This window comes from Pocillopora verrucosa, chromosome 5 (assembly GCF_036669915.1).
Source record: "Pocillopora verrucosa isolate sample1 chromosome 5, ASM3666991v2, whole genome shotgun sequence".
NCBI lineage: Eukaryota > Metazoa > Cnidaria > Anthozoa > Scleractinia > Pocilloporidae > Pocillopora > Pocillopora verrucosa.
Window position 1 is genome coordinate 428,048 of NC_089316.1, and position 21,281 is coordinate 449,328.

The 21,281-nt window shown below is 36.8% G+C and overlaps 3 protein-coding genes across 8 annotated transcripts in view; 2 read left to right on the plus strand and 1 right to left on the minus strand.

Moving 5' to 3' along the window:
• Positions 1 to 1,170: 1,170 nt before the first annotated feature.
• Positions 1,171 to 7,750, minus strand: LOC131790945 (melatonin receptor type 1A-like). 4 transcript variants are annotated; one of them, XM_066167846.1, is made up of 3 exons: positions 7,666 to 7,750; positions 5,376 to 5,530; positions 1,171 to 3,157 (listed from the first exon to the last, which is right to left on the minus strand). In XM_066167846.1, the coding sequence occupies exon 3, from the start codon at positions 3,101 to 3,103 to the stop codon at positions 2,042 to 2,044; it is 1,062 nt and encodes a 353-aa protein (XP_066023943.1). In that variant the 5' UTR covers positions 3,104 to 3,157; positions 5,376 to 5,530; positions 7,666 to 7,750; the 3' UTR covers positions 1,171 to 2,041. The 4 variants fall into 4 exon arrangements, with proteins under 4 accessions (XP_066023943.1, XP_058964223.2, XP_058964224.2 ...); XM_059108240.2 differs by lacking the exon at positions 7,666 to 7,750 and adding an exon at positions 6,306 to 6,475; XM_059108241.2 differs by lacking the exon at positions 7,666 to 7,750 and adding an exon at positions 6,306 to 6,475 and having other exon boundaries at positions 1,171 to 3,175.
• Positions 7,751 to 10,685: 2,935 nt separating this feature from the next.
• Positions 10,686 to 14,759, plus strand: LOC131790927 (uncharacterized). Its single transcript, XM_066167337.1, has 7 exons — positions 10,686 to 11,046; positions 11,360 to 11,470; positions 11,774 to 11,985; positions 12,322 to 12,411; positions 12,667 to 13,000; positions 13,649 to 13,936; positions 14,410 to 14,759. The coding sequence occupies exons 1-7, from the start codon at positions 10,686 to 10,688 to the stop codon at positions 14,757 to 14,759; spliced, it is 1,746 nt and encodes a 581-aa protein (XP_066023434.1).
• A 910-nt stretch (positions 14,760 to 15,669) lies between these two features.
• The window catches only part of LOC131790936 (uncharacterized), a 44,482-nt gene continuing 38,870 nt past the window's right edge, over positions 15,670 to 21,281 (plus strand). For 2 of the 3 annotated variants that reach the window (XM_066166998.1, XM_066166999.1), the window contains exons 1-9: positions 15,670 to 16,195; positions 17,827 to 17,998; positions 18,461 to 18,698; positions 19,091 to 19,285; positions 19,505 to 19,609; positions 20,034 to 20,138; positions 20,316 to 20,484; positions 20,787 to 20,914; positions 21,168 to 21,275. In XM_066166998.1, the coding sequence (XP_066023095.1) occupies positions 15,964 to 16,195; positions 17,827 to 17,998; positions 18,461 to 18,698; positions 19,091 to 19,285; positions 19,505 to 19,609; positions 20,034 to 20,138; positions 20,316 to 20,484; positions 20,787 to 20,914; positions 21,168 to 21,275 (1,452 nt within the window). In that variant the 5' untranslated portion in view covers positions 15,670 to 15,963. The remainder of the gene's footprint in view (positions 16,196 to 17,826; positions 17,999 to 18,460; positions 18,699 to 19,090; positions 19,286 to 19,504; positions 19,610 to 20,033; positions 20,139 to 20,315; positions 20,485 to 20,786; positions 20,915 to 21,167; positions 21,276 to 21,281) is intronic. The other variant, XM_066166997.1, reaches the window with a different exon arrangement.

The following is a 21,281-nucleotide window of genomic DNA, read 5'->3' on the forward strand; positions in this document are numbered from 1 at the left end:
TTCCTATTCTTGTAGACAATAGAGGACCCCGTTTGTAATACAAAAAAGGGAACATCATTACACTCGAAACCACCTTAAATCGTGTAAAATTTATTGTATATTTCTAATGTACATATCAACTCTTGCGCTTGCAAGAATATACCATCAAGAACCCGCATGTTTTCTATCCACGTGGGAAAATTATCACTCATATTTCTCAGCGCAATTGCAGCGCTGTTGTTTCTACGCTTTCCTTCATTCCTTAGGGCTATACCGAATGATTTACCTAAAGGTGTTCTATAACTTGCTGCTCAAAGATAACGAAGGTTTTCAGTTTACTGTGAACCCTTTTCCGGCAGAATAAATGACTGTAAATAAATGAAAATCAGTATGTGAACTGAGATTGAATAAACGAATATGAAAGCGATCCTGGCAGTAATGAACACTACTTAAGTAGTAATGGAAATAAGGACCGTATGGGATTTGAACCCATGACCTTTGCGATACGGGTGCAGCGCAGTTGGTAATACGCTGCATCGGTATCGCATAGGTCATGGTTTCAAATCCCGTAGGGGCCTAAATCCGTTTCCGGCAGTTTTTCTCTTCCTTATCCGATTGCTCGTTCTGATGGAAAATGCTATTCCTAAATGATGTCGGTCACGCTTTACATTCTCTCATGGAAAAAAGGGTCTTAACTTTTGAAAATTCCGTGCGAGTACAGCGTAATAACCTCAGTTGTCGGTTAGAATAAAATATAAACTTTAATTGAACCATATTGTTTGGTCTCCATTGCTGCTGGAGAACATCCTGTTATTACGAACCCTGATCGGATTATCATACTACGAGAAAATAATGAGCGCCAGGGGTGAAACTCAATGAGCCGCGTGCAGTCCTAGTTTTGTAACATGATATATAGTTGGCAGATCATCTTGCATCCTTTCACCGTTTTTTTTTTTTTTAATATCAATTTTTGAAATTATTTCGTTGTCTTTAAGGGAAAATCTAATTTATAAGTTTTACTCAGAGGAGAGTTTGCTTATCATCCTACGATCTACATTGTTAAGGATAAAATCGTAAAAAGTACCAATAAAAGAAACAGTTATTACATGCATTAACGATCTTAATATTTCACCCGCGAGTTCGAGAAATTGCAATAGACTGAACTTTCAAATTATCATTAGTACTGGACTCTCTAAATAATTTTGGTTTATTGCATGAACTAAACATCGCGGCAACCTCCTAACTGAAATGTAAACTGAATAATTAAAATCATGTTGGAGCCAATCAGATTTATAAACAATGAATATAGATAAATACAGATGTTCAGATAATACTTGGTTATTAATATCTAGTATAACTCTTACTTACTAAAATCACCCTGGCAACAGATCGTCAGGGTTCAGTTACTCCTGCCATGCAAAAAACCTTAAGGGTAAATAGTTTCTTTATTCCTAGTGATATTTTTAGTGCACAATGTAAAATACTCATTTATATTGATAAGCTACATCGGTTTAGAATGAAGGTTGACCCGCACGTGATGTGATGAGTTCTATTCGCATTTTGATTGGTCCTTATATTAAATCTGAGCAGTTTAGAAATACGTTCATCATGTTCGCTTGTCCGACTAAATTGAATATGCTCACTAATATCATTAACCAAACCATTGAAGGGATTTTGAAATTTTTTGAGTTGCTAGATCTGATTCCAAAAGAGTAATTGTATGGTTGTTTGAGTTCAAATCAGCTGAACAATGCAACACAAGATCTCGAGTTCTGATTTGTGGAAATATTATCCTTCATAAATTTTGTTTACCTTATATGCAATGACCTATTTGTTATTTTTTGTGACTAATATCGGTTTTCTTTTTTAAATTCAATTATGACGGCCATTCTCTAAGACATTTCTCCCGTTTTATTCCGATAGGCGTTAATGCAGAGTAGAGTTCATTTTGCATGACCGGTCAATTAATCAACATGATGGAAAATGAACAAATTCTTTTTATAAGCACGTTATCAAAGATGAAGTATTCTTTTTTTCCAATGGATAAAATTCTGTTCATCGCCTAATCAGTATTTTCACTATAGGCGGCTTTAACTCCCAGTTCCACTTCATTTAGACGCGTTTGGTTTGGCTCATCTAACTCCTCATCGGTTTTTCCACTTGGTCGTGTTCGCTCTGAGACTGGTTCTTGCTTACTCGCTGGCAAACAGATATAACGGATCTCACGTCGGAAAGACCTGTTCATACCAGCGTAAATGAATGGATTTATAGTGGAAGAGAAAAACACTAAGAAACTGACGAACAAAGCCACGTTTCTTGGAAGACTCTTAACGAGTTTGAAGCGAAACAGTAGAGCCAAAATCCATAGCGGGATCCAGCAAAATGCAAACACTATTACCACGACAAATAAGGACATGCTGATCTTCAACTCACGCCTGGAGATTTTCACTCGAGAGAAATTATTGCTGTTGGCTTGTAACGACGGCATTACATTCTTGTTATGCAGCTTAATGGTACGGAAAATCTTGTAGTAGCAGAAAGATGTGATAACAATGGGAGCCACGACAAAAACGGGGATAACAATGCTGTAATGAACGATCTTTTGCGTCTCTTTGAGATGAGTCGTGGAACAAACAGCATAGCCAGGAACGAATCGGATGGCCTGGTTTCCCGCGAATACCTGTATTAAGATGTACGCGATCGCAATACACCACACAACTATGATCCAAATTTTGCTTTTCCTCATGGAGAAAAGTTTGGGGTACATGTTTGTCCTCACAATTCTTACGTATCGGTTGAAAGCTGTTAAAGCCATTAGGCAAGGTGAGACATATATATTCAGTACGACGAAAAAACCCTGAATGTTACAATAAAAATCACTGAACCGCCAGTCTCCAGTAATCAATACCGCAGATGAAATTGGCATCACAAATATGGCTGAGCTGAGATCACCCACAGCTAAAGCAACGATGTAAAGATTGGTTGTGGTTCGGAGACTCTTGCTGCGATACACAGTCCAGCATATGAGAAAATTACCGACCAAGGACACCACATTCAGGATGATCAGGCTTGTGGCCTCTGCAACAATTATTCCATTTTCTCTCTCTCCTAGACTCGACGACATATCGAGTGCCTGGTTGCAGAGGATATAGCTGACAAGTCTTCGAGGCTACTGGCCCTAAACGAAGGAAACAATCTAAGAAAAACATTCAAATTCACTCTAAGAGGATGCGAAGTGATATGTGATCTGCTCGGTAAGATTTGACTGACATAGCAAATAAACTAATCGTGCGATAGCTGAAATAATGTCAAAGCCCTCATTCACTTAAAATTGATTTTAAACTTAAACTAAACAAGAAAAGTCAGCTGCCTCCAGAAAGTTGACAATCGGTCTCGTCTCCAACCGGAACGAGAAAGTGACAGTTCAATCTATATAAATATTAAGCCACAATTCAGTTTTTGCGTTCATTATATTTTTAATAAAACCTTAGTTTTTACTAAGCAATTATCACCGTAGTGTTCTTCGCTTCATTGATTACCGTGAAACACAAATATGGTGACTGGAAGATTTCTTTCACAGGTTTCATGTTCGCTGTTGTTGTTGTTTTTTTTTACTTTTTTTTTTTTACATGTTAGAAAAGTTCTCCCAAACAGCGAGTTTTGAATTATAATTAGGTTTTTCGAAGAGGATCAGATCTTAATATGTTATGTAAATTTAAAATATACTATAGAGATAACAAAATACTGAGTGTAAAACCTCATGATAGCAAACAAAAGAAGAGAATTTACTCAAAAAGCTCAGTGTGCTATTTCAGAAAGATCTAAATTTGTGTTTTTCAAGAAAGTAATCATTTCATTTTTACTTGGTGGTGTGAGTTTACACAAGGGTAGCGTATTTCTAAACAAATTATTTTATCAGAAGCAGAAAAAGACAATTTATTCAAAGAGCCTATTGTGTTATTTCAGAAAGTTTGACATTTTTGTGCATCCAGAAAGTCAGTAATAAATTCATTTCGATTATTTGGCGTAAGTTTATCCAAGGTGTAATGTATTTCTAAACAAATAATTTCATGAGATTTTTCGCAGCATGGCGACCCGATACTGCGCGATAACAAAGCACAACAGACACAAAGCATGATGAAAGTGATTTGCTTAAAACTGACTGCCTAAGTATTTTTAGAATTTCTATTTTCCTAGTCGTCCTGGGGTTATAATTTTGGAAGGCGCCATCCTGATTTTTCAGCTGGAAACCAGCAAACAAAAAATGAAAGTGCTCTTTGTAATTAGCAGCGCGATCACAAGGCATCTTTAATAATTCCACCCCAAAAACAACCATGAAAGTTCGACATTTTTGTGCATCAACAAAGTCAGTAATAATTTAATTTCGGTTATTTGGTGTAAGTTTATATGTGGCGTAATGTATTTCTATACAAATCATTTCATGAAACTTTTCGCAGCGTGGCAACCATACTGCACAATAACAAAGCACAACCAGACACAAAGCACAATAGACACAAAGCATGATGAAAGTATTTTTACAATTTCTAATTTCCTAAATGTCCTGGGGTTATAATTTTGGAAGGTGTCATCCTGATTACTTTTCAACTGGAAACTGGTAAACAGAAAATGAAAGTGCTCTTTGTAACTAGTAGCACGATCACAGGGCATCTTAAATAATTTCAACCAAAACTAACTATGATGAGGCTAGGAGGGGGAATATCAATATTATGGAAAATTTTAGCTTTACCACTTGATCGAGTATGTTGCAGTTATATTTTCATTTTGCTGGCTGAGTTACAAGATGTATTCATATATTATTTATGATTATCATTTTCACCATAATTCTTCGACCTTTTCCCTACGACAATCAACACCTCCACCTTGCGTAGGAGGTTTAACTCATGATTTGCCTTGCCAGTACGTGCCGATGAAATGATAAAAATCTTAACTTGACACCGTAATAGTCATATTCTGGCCTCAACGAGCCATTAAATAAGTTATCAAGGTTTTTAGTTACAATATAACCTACAAGTGGACAAAACGAGCAACTCGTAACGCTGACATGAGCATAGATCACGTAGCTTAATAATTAATAATTACAAGCAGAAAGGCTTGTTGTTATTCATAAACATTTTTCGAGAGTTTTATGGTGTTGAGGCTATTGCAATCAAGAACTCTTCGAATCATTAATATTCTTGAAATTTCTGTAATTTCAAAAATAAATAGGTGCGGTTTCTGGCTCAAAATTGTCTCAACTCAACACTAAAGTAATACGCTTTGACTGCAGTAAACTTTATTAAGGTCACAATAACTGTGTGTTGTTTGAAAATAACAAATTTAAGCATTTTAAACGTTCAGGGTAAACAAGCCAGAAAAAGAGAAAAATAACGCCTTACCTTCGTAAACTGTTGAGCTTTACACTGTGGTTATGGACTCTTTCAGTTAGAAATAATACCAGGATTTCCGAAGTCTGGTTGACTTGAAAAAGTGTTGACAATGACGCCACGGATCAAAGCCGCAAACAAACTCGGCGACAACGGAAAAGTCACCCCTAAAGTAAAAAAATAACATAATGTAACCTTTTATGAATAAATTAAGATATACCTTTTTAAGTCATGAGAAAGTAGCTTTTTTGATGTACATGAGCAAGTTATGGGACAAAACCCTTTTTTAACAACCAGTGTGAGTATACACTAAGAGGTTTGTGTTCCAATAAGAATTCTGATGGCTTCAAACACTTCTCAAAATAATTTTCGATAAAACATCACTTTCTAAGTTTGTTTTGATTACTAGCAAAGATATTTTTTGGGGCAAAATGGAAAATAACTTACTCTCTGATCTGTCGCATTTTTTCATGAAAGCCAAGGAGACAATTGTCCCTAAGCGGGCTTTGTTTACATCACCAAAACTTGCAATTGAAATCGATGTGTCTACTATGACTAAATGTAACGCATGTGCAACAAAAACTAGTAGCTAAATACAGATGATTTTATTGTAAATTTGTAAGCTTTTACAAGCGAACCCTTTGACACCATGAACGTACTTGGTCATTTCAATTTAGAAGTCGTCCCTAACGACTTCCTTCTCTCTTTTATTTGCCTCTTGTCAAAGTTATAACTGAAGGAAGTTTCTTTTAGAAGGCAACACCTTCTTTTTCGATTACATAGATGACCTTAAGTGATTAATGCTTCGATTGACAACTATTGATGAAGAATACACATAAAAATATATGTAAAATATGAAGCAAAATGAATGGAAGTTTGAGATAAGAAACAACTAATAACTTATTTGTATTCTGACGCTTCCTCAGTTTTCTGCTGTTTTACCTGTAGCTCCAACGTTCAATCCGACTTAGTTCGATCCTGGACTGCGAATTTTCGTTCAACGAAAGAGGAAGAACGTCTTCTCATCATAACCATGCCTGAAACTTTCCCAACAGGCAGATCCCATATTCAAATAATTAGATGTAACGAAGACAAAATATGAAATACAGGGAGAAGATTATATTTTTTATACTTACTAAATTTTTACATTAAACCACGATGGCACGCTTTAAGTAAGAACTTAAATTCGTGGGTGGGTCTAGTGTTCTGCTGATGACGTAACGTAATCTCTGCATCATGTTTAAATAGATTGCGTGAGTGGTCCTCGTCAGGAAAGCGCGTAAGTGTGCGTAGGAAGAACGGATCATGGCTCGATGGCACGAACCACACATCACGAATAGCGGATTACGTATCACAGATTCTGAGTCACGAACACTTATCATCTTTCACATATCACAATTTTTTCTTAGTAGGAGAACCATTTCATTTCCAGAAAAAAAGCAGTTTTGTATTTCATTTATGAATATATCTTCAACTTAATGTCGTTGCGAAAAGCATCGTGCGATAAAAAGAGAAACATTGTTTGAAACTGTTTTAGTTAAAAAAAAATTTGGCCCAATGTGGCGTCGCACAAGGTTCCCATCAATTAGAGCATGTTTTCATGGTGCACTCATTAAATATGATGAATATTCCTGAATCGTAATTATTTCCCTAAACATAACACTGTGCGGAAAGTTATGGTAATTAAAATTTTAGAGTCATCACCAAGACATTTTCTGTAGCGTATGATTTATTTCCTGATAGAATAACATAAGAAAAACTGTAAATTAACTAAAATAACTCATTGAAAATATGATGAATAAAAGTTAAGTATGAAGCCTGAATTCTGAGACTGACGCATTTTGTCCTTGTCAGTGAATTATTTCAGCTGTTCGTTGGAAAGTGCTGAGGACTAAATTCTAGCCTTGCCAAATGTGATATTTTTAGATTCACATAGCGCTTCATACCTAGTCAATCTATTTTAAGTGAAATGATGTTTTCATATTTTATTTTGCCATATTTTGAACAGTTTTACTATTTTACAAACTCCAACTATATCTTATTAGCTGAAGTATAGTATTTTACCGGTTATATTATACAACCAATTTTTTTAGCTCGATTTATAATGTCGCAAAAAGTAACGTTATATTTTGGCCACACTTTTCTTTGTATTAGATGCACAGATCTTAAAGACCTCAGGTAGTGAATAAACATGTTGGGTGTAAATTTTTGTCAAATATTGTCTCTTATTTCACAGTTACATAATTTATTTTTCCGAATTAATACACAGTTTCTAAGGTTGATGAGCAACTATGTTTCTTACCTTTTTAAAATTATCCTGAAGCCTTAATAAGTATTTATCAATTCCTAGACGTTTCTTGGAGCCATTAGGAGTTCCCTACAGTCGTTTGTCTAAAATCGTATCACCAGAATCATGAATAACTAATTTATGTTGTCAGAATGACGTCATGAAAAACACATTAATCGCTCGCCTCGATTATAAATCAATATTCATGGTGTTTGATTGTCTGTTGTTAGCGAGAAACCAAAAAACAGCTCGCAAGATATATGTGATCCCAAACGAACTGCCACAATTATTTACATTTGGGCAAAACAGATATCTTTCATGCAAAACGATGTTTGATTCCCAGATAACCATCCATAAATCACTGATATAAAACTTAGCGCGTCTTATTTATATATGACTTTTCCTGTATAGCTAAAATATCCATAATAACTCGTTTAGTCGCCACGGCAACCGTTATTTTCAATCCCTAAACCATAGGAGCTCTTTGTCTCGTGAAATGTTAACGCAAATTTGAATAACAATGGAGACAAGTATTGGTGAACCTTTCGAACAGATTAGTTTTTTTATCATCATTCCTAAAACATTACTTCCTGGGCGACTTCTCAAGGGAGAGATTCGGCATCAAAATTGTAATTGTTGGGAACAGACGGGATTTTTTCTCTAATTTAGGGGTTACTTTCGAAGATTATGCTGTGGTTTACTCTAAAGAACTAGGGTAAAGAGGAGCCTTTCTCCGTTTTTGGTTCTTGACAGTGATTGGTCAGTTTAGCTCAATGACGCCAATAAGATAAATCTGTTACAGTTGAATAGTTCCCATTGTTTCACTTATCTCGGCAACGGAAATTGACAAAAATGAGCTCTGATTTAAGTTTACTCACTTTTCGCATAGTCCTAAAAGTCCCAGCTCATCTACTGCCAGAGGGCAAATACTTTACTGCACAAATAATCGAGACCAGAAGGCAGAATTAACGTTTTATCCTTTGTTGTTTACTGCCAAGGTCGCACTGAACTATGCCTCTGTCGCCACTTAGTCTTAAGTAAGCTATAATTGTCATTGAAATGACGTCTTCAGGCTCGATTCAACATTACGTAGCATTGAAAGGGCTCTGTTAAGACTGCATTAGCTATTTTAATTATTTTCTTATCAATTTCCTTCTTGTGACGTTAAGACGCAAAATGATACACTTGGAATGGTAATTAAAAGTTCAAGAGAGAGAAGTTTTAAAATGATTGCGAACTTGCATGATGACGTGCAATGTAGCTTCTACGACAATAGCGTAAGGTCACTTTCAAATCAGGGAGCTACTCCGATGGGAAAGCAATGACAGTGCACTTAGGAGCAATTATTGACAAATTTTATTATTTGCTATAACATACATAAGTATGAGTATCTTCTATTTTTTGAAGACCATTGCGTGCACTAAAAGAAAAAAAAACAGGAATAAACTAATTGTAAATATATATTGAGAAGGGAATAAATCACTGAGATCCAAAATAACTTGCTGGAATGTAGAGAAGATTTCGTAAATAAAATTCATCGCAGGCCGTTATATCATTGATTTTTTTCTCCAGTTTAGGCATATCCAGATTTGAACACAACAAAAGGAGGAAGTTTTTGTTGGGAAATATTAACCCTTGAACAGATGTATTTGACGAGGACTTATTAGCATGCTCTTTCACTAATAGCTCAGAAACTGTTTAAACTGCTCAGAGAGTTGTCTTAAAGTTACGCAATCGGATTTGAAAACTAGATTTTAACGCAAGGAATTAAGTCATCAAACGATGGTAACTGGAAGAGAGCTAAGTTTCAGGTGTAACATGAACTCTTGACTCGTAATTTAAATTTTTGCAAGATTTGCTAAACAGTTCTTGAAAACCATTTTATTCTTCTTCATCTTGGCAGAAAGGCACAAAATTACTATTCCTTCGAGATGATCAACAGAACCTTAGAATATTTGCTTTTAATAATACCAAAGGAACGCTGTAAATACACCTTATTCGATGTTTACAGTATAATATGCGAAGATATTTTGCATGTTGCGTAGTATTTTTCCAAGCCCCAAAGAGGCGTAGAAAAATACGAGCAATGATCAAAATGTTCCCTCTTATTATATAATAAGCCAGCGAACAACGGAGTTATTATTAGCTATTACAGATCACCTTTAGATTTATATTCATTTTAGTTTGCGAAATACATCCTACGGCCTTATCTGTGCACGTATCAATAAGAGTAAGACTAAAACAACACGAACGAAAACATTAAAGCGTTCTTTGTGACCAAACAAAAAAAATCTGTCGCACTTAAGGGCTCGTTTCCTTAAATTTCAAGTCTACAAAGCGAAAAAAAATTTTTTTTGCTCCGTATTTTTGCCTTGTTCTACAGTGCGTTACGCGCTCTCATGGCCATATTTGGTAAAATGTAATAGTGGAATACTTATTCGAGTTAAGGGCCAGGATGTCGGCTACACTTTCCCTCAAATTTGTTTGTTGGACCTCTGAACTAACAGGTTTTATTATGTTTCTTTAATTGAAAAATGGTGGAACAAACAATCTTAAACATATATAAAGCTTTTACTGACACTTGGATCAGCTTCATTCTATAGATGAGCAGGTCAGTATAACATTACCTGAGATCTCAACATAAAACTCTGGATTTTTTTAACTATTTTATTTTTCATTTCATGTTTACTGCTTCAGTTAACCTCATGCAAGCATAATTCACATTCTAACTGAGTTTCAGTCCAGATGTAGATAGTTAGACAACTTCAGGCATCCTCAAGAATTCACAAAAATGAACCTCCCTTCTTCTTTAAGTCGTAATCGTTGTTGTGATTTCTCATCAGGATGAAGCACAATAATGCATTTCATGGTTTGGCATAACTGTGTAGCAAATTGCTGCAGGCAATAGGTGACCAGCCAGAATGTACGAATAAGTAGATTTTTCATACGCCTTACTCACCAAAACGAACTTTTAACTCTATTACAGGATCTCAATTTCATCGGAACATAGTTGTCGTTGACATTTATTGATAAAAATGTTGCCTTTCTCTGCGCTCATCCTTACAAGTTTATTGGCTTATTTTGTTACTGAAACCAACGCCTATCAAGAACCTCCTAAAGGTCTTCAGTTTCTTGGCGTCGGCTACAATCTTCTTGAAGGAAACCCCGATGGCGGTGATCTGTCCAATGGAGGTATTGATCCAGGATTGCTCTTTACAAGGAAAGTGTTTAAACTATCCTACGACACAAACAAAGTGTCTGTAGGCAGGCAGTATCTGATTCCAGATCAGGTCAGCTTTGCGCCAAGGTCTTCTTGCGTTACTACGACAAAGAACGAGGTTTTCTCCGGGTCTAAAAGCTATCAGAACAAACTTACTGTTGATGTATCCGCTAATGGTAGGTTATTAGCAAGTTCAATCATTCAATTTTATTTCGCTTTTGCTGCCTTTGTTTTTTGGAAAAAACAGACACTTACAAATCAAGCTTCAAACCAGTTTAGGTTTATTATGTTTATTTTAATCAACACCTGTTGGGGTTATTTGCTGTAAGCTATTTTTTATTGTTCCTTGTATTTTATTGCCTCAGTCAAACATAAACAATAATAAGAAACGGTAAAAGCTGAACAAATATTTTGCAGTAAAAAACGAAGAAATCGAGTTTTGCAATATTCTCAGTATTTTTATGTTTTTTCATGTTTCAACTGTACCAGTAAAGAAATCATCTAATTCAGATATTTCTGATATTTTCTCGGCCCATTTGTTTATTTTCAAAGGTGGTTATGACGCAGGGTTATGGAATGTGGCTTTCACTTTGAGTTCAAGTGAGTGCAATATAAACTTCATTTAAAGATTTAAAACATAGTTCGCTTTATCAAGGACACTTAAGCGGACATGGTGCGAATCAGCTTTGTATTCCTTGTCTTCAAGAGTATAATCCTTGCCGCCTTTCACTGAATGTAGTTAATGACAGCATGATATGGCAGTTTATTTCAATCAGGCGATTGGCACTCAACCGTGTCGAATTCAAAATGATTTATATATGAATGCAGTACTATGTAGGAGTAAAATATGTCTTTATGATAATCATAACGTAATCAACTTTATAACAAACTGCATCCTTATAGACTTTGAGAAAATGACTAAAGAGACATCCACCTACAAAAATGTGTTTTATGAAGAGAAGAAGGTCTGCAATCGTGGTCGTGCTCGTTATCAGTTAGATTTGGCCCCAATTAAGAAATTCCCAGTGTCTGAGGACTTTGCTGCTGCTGTTTGTGGTCTACCTGATGATTACTCCGAACGAACCTACTTCAGCTTTATTGAAAGATGGGGAATTGTAAGTTATCTGGGATCGTAAAAACTGAACTAAGGAACAGTCATTTTTTTTATCGCAAACAAAGTGTAGAGGAGGACTAGAGATTAGATTATTATGGAGCCTTTGTGAGTGTGCGTTTGTGTGTGTGTGTGTGGGGGGGGGGGGGACGTCGGGTAAATTTTACTGTGATACACCTAAAATCCTTCATTATCTTATGAGCAATTTTGGAACATCATAAAATGGCTGAATGGAAGACAAACCCTGGGGACAACGAAGCTATTGCTGGCACATTTTTTATAATTTAAAATTCGGTTGATTTTTATGAAAAAATAATTACTGATGTTCATTTAACTTCAGCACATTGTAGTTGAAGTTGAGTTGGGAGAGAAAGTCATCGAGCGCTCAAAAGAAAGCCAGACAGAATTTATAAAACACGCCATCCAAAATGTAAGTAGCTACGGAATCTAACTTTTTTCTCTGTAATCACATTAATTTCGGGGTGTCTGACCCTCTCACCAGAGAGGCAAATAAATTTTTAAGTTTTATTAATCTGGGACAATAAGCATCTCACTGTCGTCATTGCAGAAACTACGTCTTCCGAAGTTTTCCAAATCTCCCCATAGAGGGCGTTGTGGGGCTCACACTGTCTGAGCTAAGAAGCTTAACTGAGAACTAAGATATTTTTCATTTGTTTACTTATAGATTAAGGGATCTGTGTCACCCTCTGGTTCTTTTGCTGGCTTCTCCGGGTCACTCACAGTTAACATGGACAAATTCCGAGAACAGATGACACAAGAGGATAAATTTGGAAAACACAAAATTGTTCTTACATCTGGAGGCATGGACATGCCTGAGCCAATCGGATTGAAGCTTGTTCCTGTGTACGAGGCCCTGAACAAAAACTTTTACCAGTTGTCGGGTGCAGGATCTGGGTCTCCATGCAAACATACGGAATCTCTTCTGAGATCTAGAAAGGATAATTTGGTTCAAATCCTGAAGGAATATCCACGGCTGAAGGGTACCAATGTACCAATTGGTAAATAAAAGTCTCTTAATCCTTTAACTGCCATAAATGACCAGGACATAGTTTCTCCTTACAATATCAATACAATAGCAAGCAGACAAGTGATGAGAATAAAAAAAAATATTAATTAGGGGATTGTTAGTTGACACAATACCAAATTCTCCAAACTAACATAATAAGAATCCTTTGGCAGACAGTAAGGAGAATAACTAATGAGATCTTAGAAGTTAAAGGGTTAAATCGCAAGCCTAAAATCGTTGAGGAGTTTTCCTCTGTAAGGGAACTTTTTAAATTTTCCACGTGGACTCAATCTCGTAAATGATCATTGGCAATCTATGAAGTGGAGGCTCATACTCAAATTAATACTTCTTCGTCAAAAGGAGGGAAAACCTACTTCCGTTTCTTATTGTTCAATTACGGTCATTGTCTCCAATTTTTTAAAGGTTGGATATAAATTGTTCAGTATTCGAAATTTAAAACGCTAAAAGGAACTAATTATGGTCTTGCGCTGAAAAGCGTGCCGGAAATGATGACATAATAGTAATGCGTTTGGATGCCTTCTGAAGTCATTTAAAAATTTTTTTTATAGGCCCTTCTGATTTCTTTCTCGTCGTTCTTCCCTTCCCTTTCATTTCCTTTTCTTTTTCCTCCCTCTCATAGATCCACCTGTAGTTATACCGCTTACCTGGCCCCAGGGAACATATGGCCTTCCCATGACCACCCACGGCTGTCCTAAAGCAGCTGGTTTTACATGGCATCATGGGTATCGTTATCATGAAAACGAGATCGGTAACAGCTGGTCTTATCCCTACCACTTGGCGGGAAAAAAAAGTATTTGGACAAATCAACAGGCCTTTTGTATCAAAACCAAGGATCAAGGCACAAAATATGACCTTACTTGGTCACCAGGACAATATTGTCTCTTCAAGAAAGGAGACTGTCCCGAAGGTTTGTTTTCGTAAAGATAATAATAATGAGTCGAATAACGTCTATAATACTTGGCCATTCTTGTAATTAAAAAAGCAGATATTCATACGACGTTGAATCTTTCTGAAGCAGAGACCTCTTGACAACGCGCCATTGCCATAAAGATAAAATAAAGTTTTATCTATATCTGAGCCTGCTAAGAGAGATATGGGGTCGTGAAAGGGCGTATGATGATAGAACTCGTAGTCAGGTTTTCTACCCTCAGTCTTTTCCATAGCTATGAATCTAAAAAGTTGAGCTTATTAAAGAAAATAAGGTTTTGATAATGATTTCACCGCTAAACCAAATCTACAACAAGAGGGTTATCCTTCTCTCATATCTCTTTTCAACTATTACATACTTTTCGTCTGTGCTCTGCTCCACTCACTTTTCTGTAACCCCCATTTTTCATTCATCTCCTAATTACGAAGATGATGAATTGCTGTTTTCGACAGGTTTCAAAACAGGTTTCATTCGCTGGGACGATGAAAATAGCGATAACAACAACAATTATAGGGGAGCTATGCCGGATGGAAAGTTTACCAAAAACACGCTAATTGAGTACTGCTGCCGCACGGATGGGCACGCCGAAAACGAAATCATCCTGCCCACAGACACGCCGTTCGTGTTGTTCAAATCGAACTCTCATCAGTGTCAGCATGTACAAGGAATGCGCTGGAAGGAAGAATGGTTCCAATGGGATACCGAGGACTGGTCTTTCTCTGGAAACGAAAAAATGGGATCTGTTCCGTATGGGGAGGTCGGAAGAAATATTAAGTTGTATTATTGTTATTATTACCGGTAAACTGAATCGAGGCTACTTACTCGAGAATTGTTATTAATGAATAATAAAGATCAGCAGAAGTACGGTTATTTATTGGTGTATTAATTGGTTTAAAACCTGGCGTAGAAAAATAGTTTTTAAAGAGTTCAATGAAGCTCCGCCTTATATGACAGGTGGTTTGTAAGTATTAACGAAAAAAGCGTCACCTTGAAAGCGAAACTAGAGCGTCTCAAAAAAGGGTTTAATGTAGGATCCGACGGGGCTGGCGCCAGATAAAACAAACATGTGTTTTGTGGGCTGGTAAAACTTTGTGAAAAACCCAGCTTTGGTCGTTAATAACGACATACCCTTCGTTTTGAAACTTCGGCGCTCTTTGAGAGATCCTGATAGGTCGTTGAGCTAGGTCGTTGAGCAAGGGACCACAAATACAATGGAAAATGTTCTTCTAGTTACGTAAAATAGAATAAAAGCAGGTTTAGCAGGTACAAAATGGGCCGCAATCAAATGCATCAACCAGTTTTCAGGATTTTATGACAGATCTCTATTATTTTCCTCCTTTATTCCTCTTTAGTGTTTTGCTTTTTTATTTTTGGTTTATTATTCCGGGAACTGTAAAGCAAACGACTCTCCTTACTCTGTAGATTTCTTCGCTGAATTCGTCTTAGAGCAGCGGAGTTAAAATGTTTTTCACCATACCCAACATTCACGCAATGCTCTTTAAATAAATATCGTCATCAACACAAATTGTATTCATCAATCTCTATCTGTTTCTTCATGTCCACTCCTAATCCTCACTTGGATTCTCAGAAATTACCATAACATGAAATATTAGGTAACGCAACTTTTAGTTAACCAATAATGTGTCCTGAATGATGTATTGGGGAATCCCCGACAAATGCGGTTATGAATTGCGAATTCTAGGAAAAATATGCTGTGTATATTAGCATTTTATCGCCAACGAAGCATTTTCTTTGCAGCCCCAATCGGCAACTGTTCTCACCGATACATCTTGAGTAATTTTAGAATTGAGAAGGGAAGTTGTTAGCTTTGTGTAAAACAGGCAGAAGAGTATTGAATCGCAGTCATCCATCGACCGGCTCATCAGACAGGAATATTTCTGATGGATAATATATGCTTTTCTGTTGTTTAAGAAAAGACGAGATCTCGAGAAGCTTCCATCAGATCTAGTCGGTATAAACGTGATAAGGAAAATCCTGGTATAACTATGGCAACAAATCTTCTAGGCACCCGAGTTGTTCGTGGTCAAGATTGGACGTGGGGAAACCAAGATGGCGGAGAAGGTTCTGTAGGTACAGTAGTTCAAGTCGGAAAAGACAAGAAGTCACCTGTGACAGCACAGCTTGTTTACGTACAGTGGGATTGTGGAGGGAAGCACGACTACAGGGCTGGAATCGAAAGGAAACACGATCTTCGAGTTTTTAGTCTCACAAATGGCGGTGAGTGACGATTTAAGTTTCTTGCTATTTATCTTAATTTAAACGGAAATACCTGCCCAGACTCATCCAAACAACTCTAGCTGAATATTGTATTCCTTAAAGAGGATAAAATGCAATCTCAGCACTTTTGTTAGGCAAGCGAATGATGCAAAAATTTCAATTAAATCGATTTAAACACATTAACACGAGGTTTAGAAACCATGCGGACTGACAACTGACACGGATAAATCATTGGATTTTCAACTGGAGTTGAAGTCCGTGACAATCCTAACCAAAATGAAAACAACGATCCTCGTTTCAAATTTTTATACCTTCTCATTAAAAGCTTCCCTTGCAAAATTTTAGGTCGTCAAACTTTTCGATGGACACTATGTCTTTTATAACTACACACGGTTTTTCATATGACTTGCGATGTGTACCATTACTTCATAATATGCAGATTTTTCATTTATCAGCTTGCTCACTAAGTGAAAGTGGATATGTTACAGCGTGAATCTGTTGCATCCCAAAAAGTGCGTTCAGTTTCCCACAAACCCAGAGCTATATTTTCAAGTCAGACAGCAAGTTATTGAAAAAGTTTGTTGTAAAATGAGCTCGAAAGACCTTCGTTCTGATATATTAAGTCTTCCTTGTTTTCCGAGAATTTCAACCTATTATCAACTTATTATTGATTTAGGCGGCTTAACAACCCCAGGAGAGAAAAACAAAAAATGTAAAAAGGTTTCCCTTTACATTTGATGCGTTCACAACAACACTTCCGGCTCAGTCTCAAACATTATCGGTTCATGCGCGAGATCTCTTGCCGTTAGAAAAAAGGTTTTGTAACATAGATCAGTAAACGTCTAGTCTGCATTCTTTGAGATGTCAATCAACGCTTCCCAAGCTCCCCTCCCCCTCCTCTGAAAAAGAAAGATGTAGGAGGTAGAGAATCCAGTGACGTTATCAAACAAACTAGGAGGGAGACTAATAAACAGCTCCATATCATAATATGCTCATGTGCAAACTCTGCAAAGCTACGGGCCAACTTGTCCTTTACACATCATGTTAGTAGAATTCATCGCACAAACTCGTGTAGCCACCAAACATCTTTTGCAATTTCTATTAGTCGTCAGAACATATGGGGCTGTTTTTGAAAACCAGTGGAACATTTCCGGCATTTTCGGAAATCTTAGTCTTTTGTTTAGCTAAGTCAGACATAGAAGGATGTGTAACAGTGGAACATTTCCGTTATTTTCGGAAATATTTTTGTTTTATTCAACGAAGTCAGACAGAGAAGGATATTGTGTATCAGGGACTAAACTGCATGTGGTGCCAAGAACAACTGTGAATCTATGAATATCATATATTTAAACCACAGATTAATAAATGAAGAAAAAAGTGATGATCGTAGTTGTGAACACTTCTTAGGCAGCAGTGAGAATAAAGACTGGGAAACATTCAAACCTGTAGGTCATGGATTCAACTCCCGCACAGAGCTAAATTTTTTCCAGCCCCTCTTTTCACTGCTGCTTAAGTAGCGATAATCGCTGCGAAGATTACTCTCATCTTCATTTGTGATGTCGAGGCATAACTCTTCACTCCTAAACGTAAGGTATCTCTCTATTTCATATTCTGGTTACCTCTTCTATTAGACGCGAAACATCTATTTATTAGCTGCGATGGTTGTAAAGAAGATCCCATCATTGGACTGCGCTGGCACTGTTTAGATTGTCCCAACTATGATCTGTGTAGCAAGTGTTACATGAACGATGTCCATGATGTCAATCATCGCTTTGAAAGATTCGACAAGAGTCGCGCCAAAGGGTAAGTTGTCAAAGAAACAGGTCAGCGGCCTCTGCGTCCACGTAAACCCATCGATGTCAAAAATGTTCCATTGTCTTAAATCAAATTTAACTTCAATATCTTTTGCCAAAGAAGTAAAACGTTATTTGCCATCAGAACTAATACGTCTTACTCAATAACATTGCATTATCTATTAAGTTTGGTTTCTTCCTCTCTTGTCGTTCTTTTCTTTTTAATGAAAATTGACTTCAAATGAAAAAGGATCAGCTTCAAGACGTCACGGTTCCTGTAGCGGTCCAGCCTCTAGACTCTAATAGGGATTTAACATTTTTGTCAGCAACTAAATACTTCTAGGTTTATTTTATTGTTCGTAGATACATTTTATATTTGTCACTAGTGGAAGAAAACAACAGAATATCGACTGATATTCTCTTGAAGAGTATTAATGAATTATATATTTAATTGGGTCATGCAAATTTACAGCATCCCCGTTGGCAAAAGGCAAGGCGCCACTAAGATTGAAGCCCGCGGAATGTTTAAGGGAGCAAAAGTAACCAGAGGACCAGATTGGGAATGGAAGGAACAGGATAACCAATCTCCTATGGAAGGCGAGGTTACTGAGGTCACCAGCTGGAGTGACGAGACTAATAATGATGCTGTGCGAGTGAACTGGAACAAAGGACCGAAGGAGGACATTTATAGATTGGGAACAAATGGAAAGGTGACGTGGGCTAATGAATTATTGCTTTATTATTATTGTCATCAGTAACATTATAATTATTATTATTATTATCATCAGTTTTACAATGATAATAATAATAGTTAATAGTAGCAGTAGTAGTTGTGAAATAATTTTTTTTAATCATAAACAGGGATCCAATTGATTAAAGTTGTTCCTGTTGACTTTCTCAGTACTATATCTTGAGAATGATTTCATCTTTGGCACTCCAGACCCTATTTTACATCTCGAACATCTCCTTACGCCATTTCAAGCACTCTAGAGCTTAATTCAACCACAACTTGAGACTAGGTCACTTTGAAAAACTCTTGCAGTCAAAAAAATCCCACACATTGGATACTTAGTCTTTACTTCTATTTCCTTCGAACTGGTAGGTTGACCTCAAGTGCACTTCGCCAGCTGCTGGAGGATATTATTACAAAGATCATTTACCACCGCTCACAATGCAGATAAGAAAATCCAAAAGTGGGTTTATGAGTGGTGACAAAGTCTACCTTCAGAAGCTTGCGATAGGAAAGCTTCAGGAGTTATCCGCTGGTCATGGGGAATGGAACGCAGACATGGAAAGGGTTCGTTTGGGACTTGCTTTCACGGACTCATAACACTATCTAAAACTTTTAAAAACATTTAGTGTCTAACCCTAATTTGAGGCCCTGAAAGTCTCAGTATTCAATTCCCAATAAGTGTACAATATTCTTAGTCTAGTGCATATCCTCTTAGATTTAAACCAATTCAGTGAAATGTCGTTGACAACTCGCACTTCAGAAACAATTCACTTATATCCACAGTATATTGGAAAAATTGGAGTCGTGCAGGATTTCACACCCAATGGTGACGTTGTTGTAGAGTATCGCGACATAAGATGGCGTTACAATCCAGCAGTTTTGTCAAAGGTAATGCTAACGCAATCATTTGTCTCGCCAAGAGCTTCTTCAAATGACTTAACTATATTTGTGTTATGAAGTAGCCCTAATTTTTTCTTTGACTGTCATAAACATTGGCATCAGGTATGTTAGAACGAGTGGCTTGGATCTTGGATGATCAAGAAATATCCTACAGAAGTTACTTATGTCAAAATTTATATGGTTCGTTCAAAGTTAAAACAGTGACAATGTGTTAAATTTCTGACGGCACACAATAAACGCCATGTGATTACTGATAATTTAAAGCATCGCCATTCGATTAACTGGCCAACAGGAATTAGTGACATGGAGTGGGACAGGAAACACTCCAAGAGCTAGCTAAAGGACATTCCAGTGTCGTATCACTTTATATATATTGTATATATATATATATATATAATTTTTCTTTACCCAGATTCAAAAATTTAAGCAAGGCGATGAAGTCGTAGTTAAAAGTGATGAGAACTTTGTCAAAGAGCTCCAAAAAGAACATGGAAGATGGAACGAGTCTATGATATCAGTAAGTTTTATTTTTTTTAAATTTTCTTCTTCGCAAACTCCTGTGTGCATGTGCGGAAGCTAAAAAAGTAAACAATACACGCCACTAATCTGGAGCCAATTATATATGTATTTCAAAAAGCTATTGGAGAATAAACAGTTTTAAACAAGATAATATCTTATCTTATTCCATTTGTAGATCCTTGGTCGTACTGGAAAGGTGTTGGAAGTTGATAATGATGGTGATATTTTAGTGTCAGTAGAAGGCACCAGATGGATGTTGAGCCCAGCTGCTGTGACTTCTGTCACTGACCCAGACCTCCAGCAGTCAACAGAGGCTTGTGACATGGGCAGCGAAGATCCCTTAGGTACAGAGTTAGGGTACAATCGTATTGAGAGCGTTAGTAAAAATGGCCAATCTAGAAGAGTAAAACCTTTGAAGCGCATGAAAATGTCAGTGACTAGGACGTGAGTGATTTGAGCTATGCATCTGATTGGCTAAGATGAAAGCACGAGTTTTCTCGACCATTCCCAAAGCGAGATAAACAATTCAATGTCATCTATGTCACTCAATCGAAAACTGCCCTGAGAAACAAGAAGACAAATTCCTTTAAAGTACAGATCATAAGTGTAGTTTTCTTCACCACTACTGTTGTATGTTTTTCTCCAGGGCTTTTCAGTCTCTTTAGAGACTTACTACGTCAAGCTCATGAACAGGAGGCTCACGGCCTTGTGAATGCTGCGCAAAGCAACAACCTCTCAAGACTCATTGAGATCTTGGATGCTAACCCAGAACGGGTACCTTTTTTCTTTCATTCTTTACTTTTGCAGATGGCATTTGCAAGTCTGAAAAACTTCTGAAATCAAGGCAATACGATAAATACAAACATAAGATGATAACTGTGTAATTTAGGTTTTAGTAAACAAAGATACCGAAAACGATAAAATTTATCAATGTAATATCAGTTCACGATTTAGAATCAAATTTGATTTTGGTAGCGTTTTAGAAATTTGAAATGATCAAGGCTTTGTATCTTTTTGTTCTACACAGATTGACGAGCTGGAGGGTGGTCACACTGCTCTTCATGTTGCATGTCACCAGGGGCATTGTGAAATCATCAGAGAATTGGTTGAGAGAGGAGCCAACATGGACATACTGGTGGGT

What these genes read in the sequence shown, in the direction of transcription:
- LOC131790945 (XM_066167846.1), bottom strand. Translation starts at nt 3,103, where the DNA reads ATGTCGTCGAGTCTAGGAGAGAGAGAAAATGGAATAATTGTTGCAGAG.
- LOC131790927 (XM_066167337.1), top strand. Translation starts at nt 10,686, where the DNA reads ATGTTGCCTTTCTCTGCGCTCATCCTTACAAGTTTATTGGCTTATTTT. An exon ending in TGTTGATGTATCCGCTAATG is followed by an intron (nt 11,047 to 11,359) that starts GTAGGTTATTAG and finishes CAACTGTACCAG; the next exon opens with TAAAGAAATCATCTAATTCA. An exon ending in TAAAACACGCCATCCAAAAT is followed by an intron (nt 12,412 to 12,666) that starts GTAAGTAGCTAC and finishes GTTTACTTATAG; the next exon opens with ATTAAGGGATCTGTGTCACC.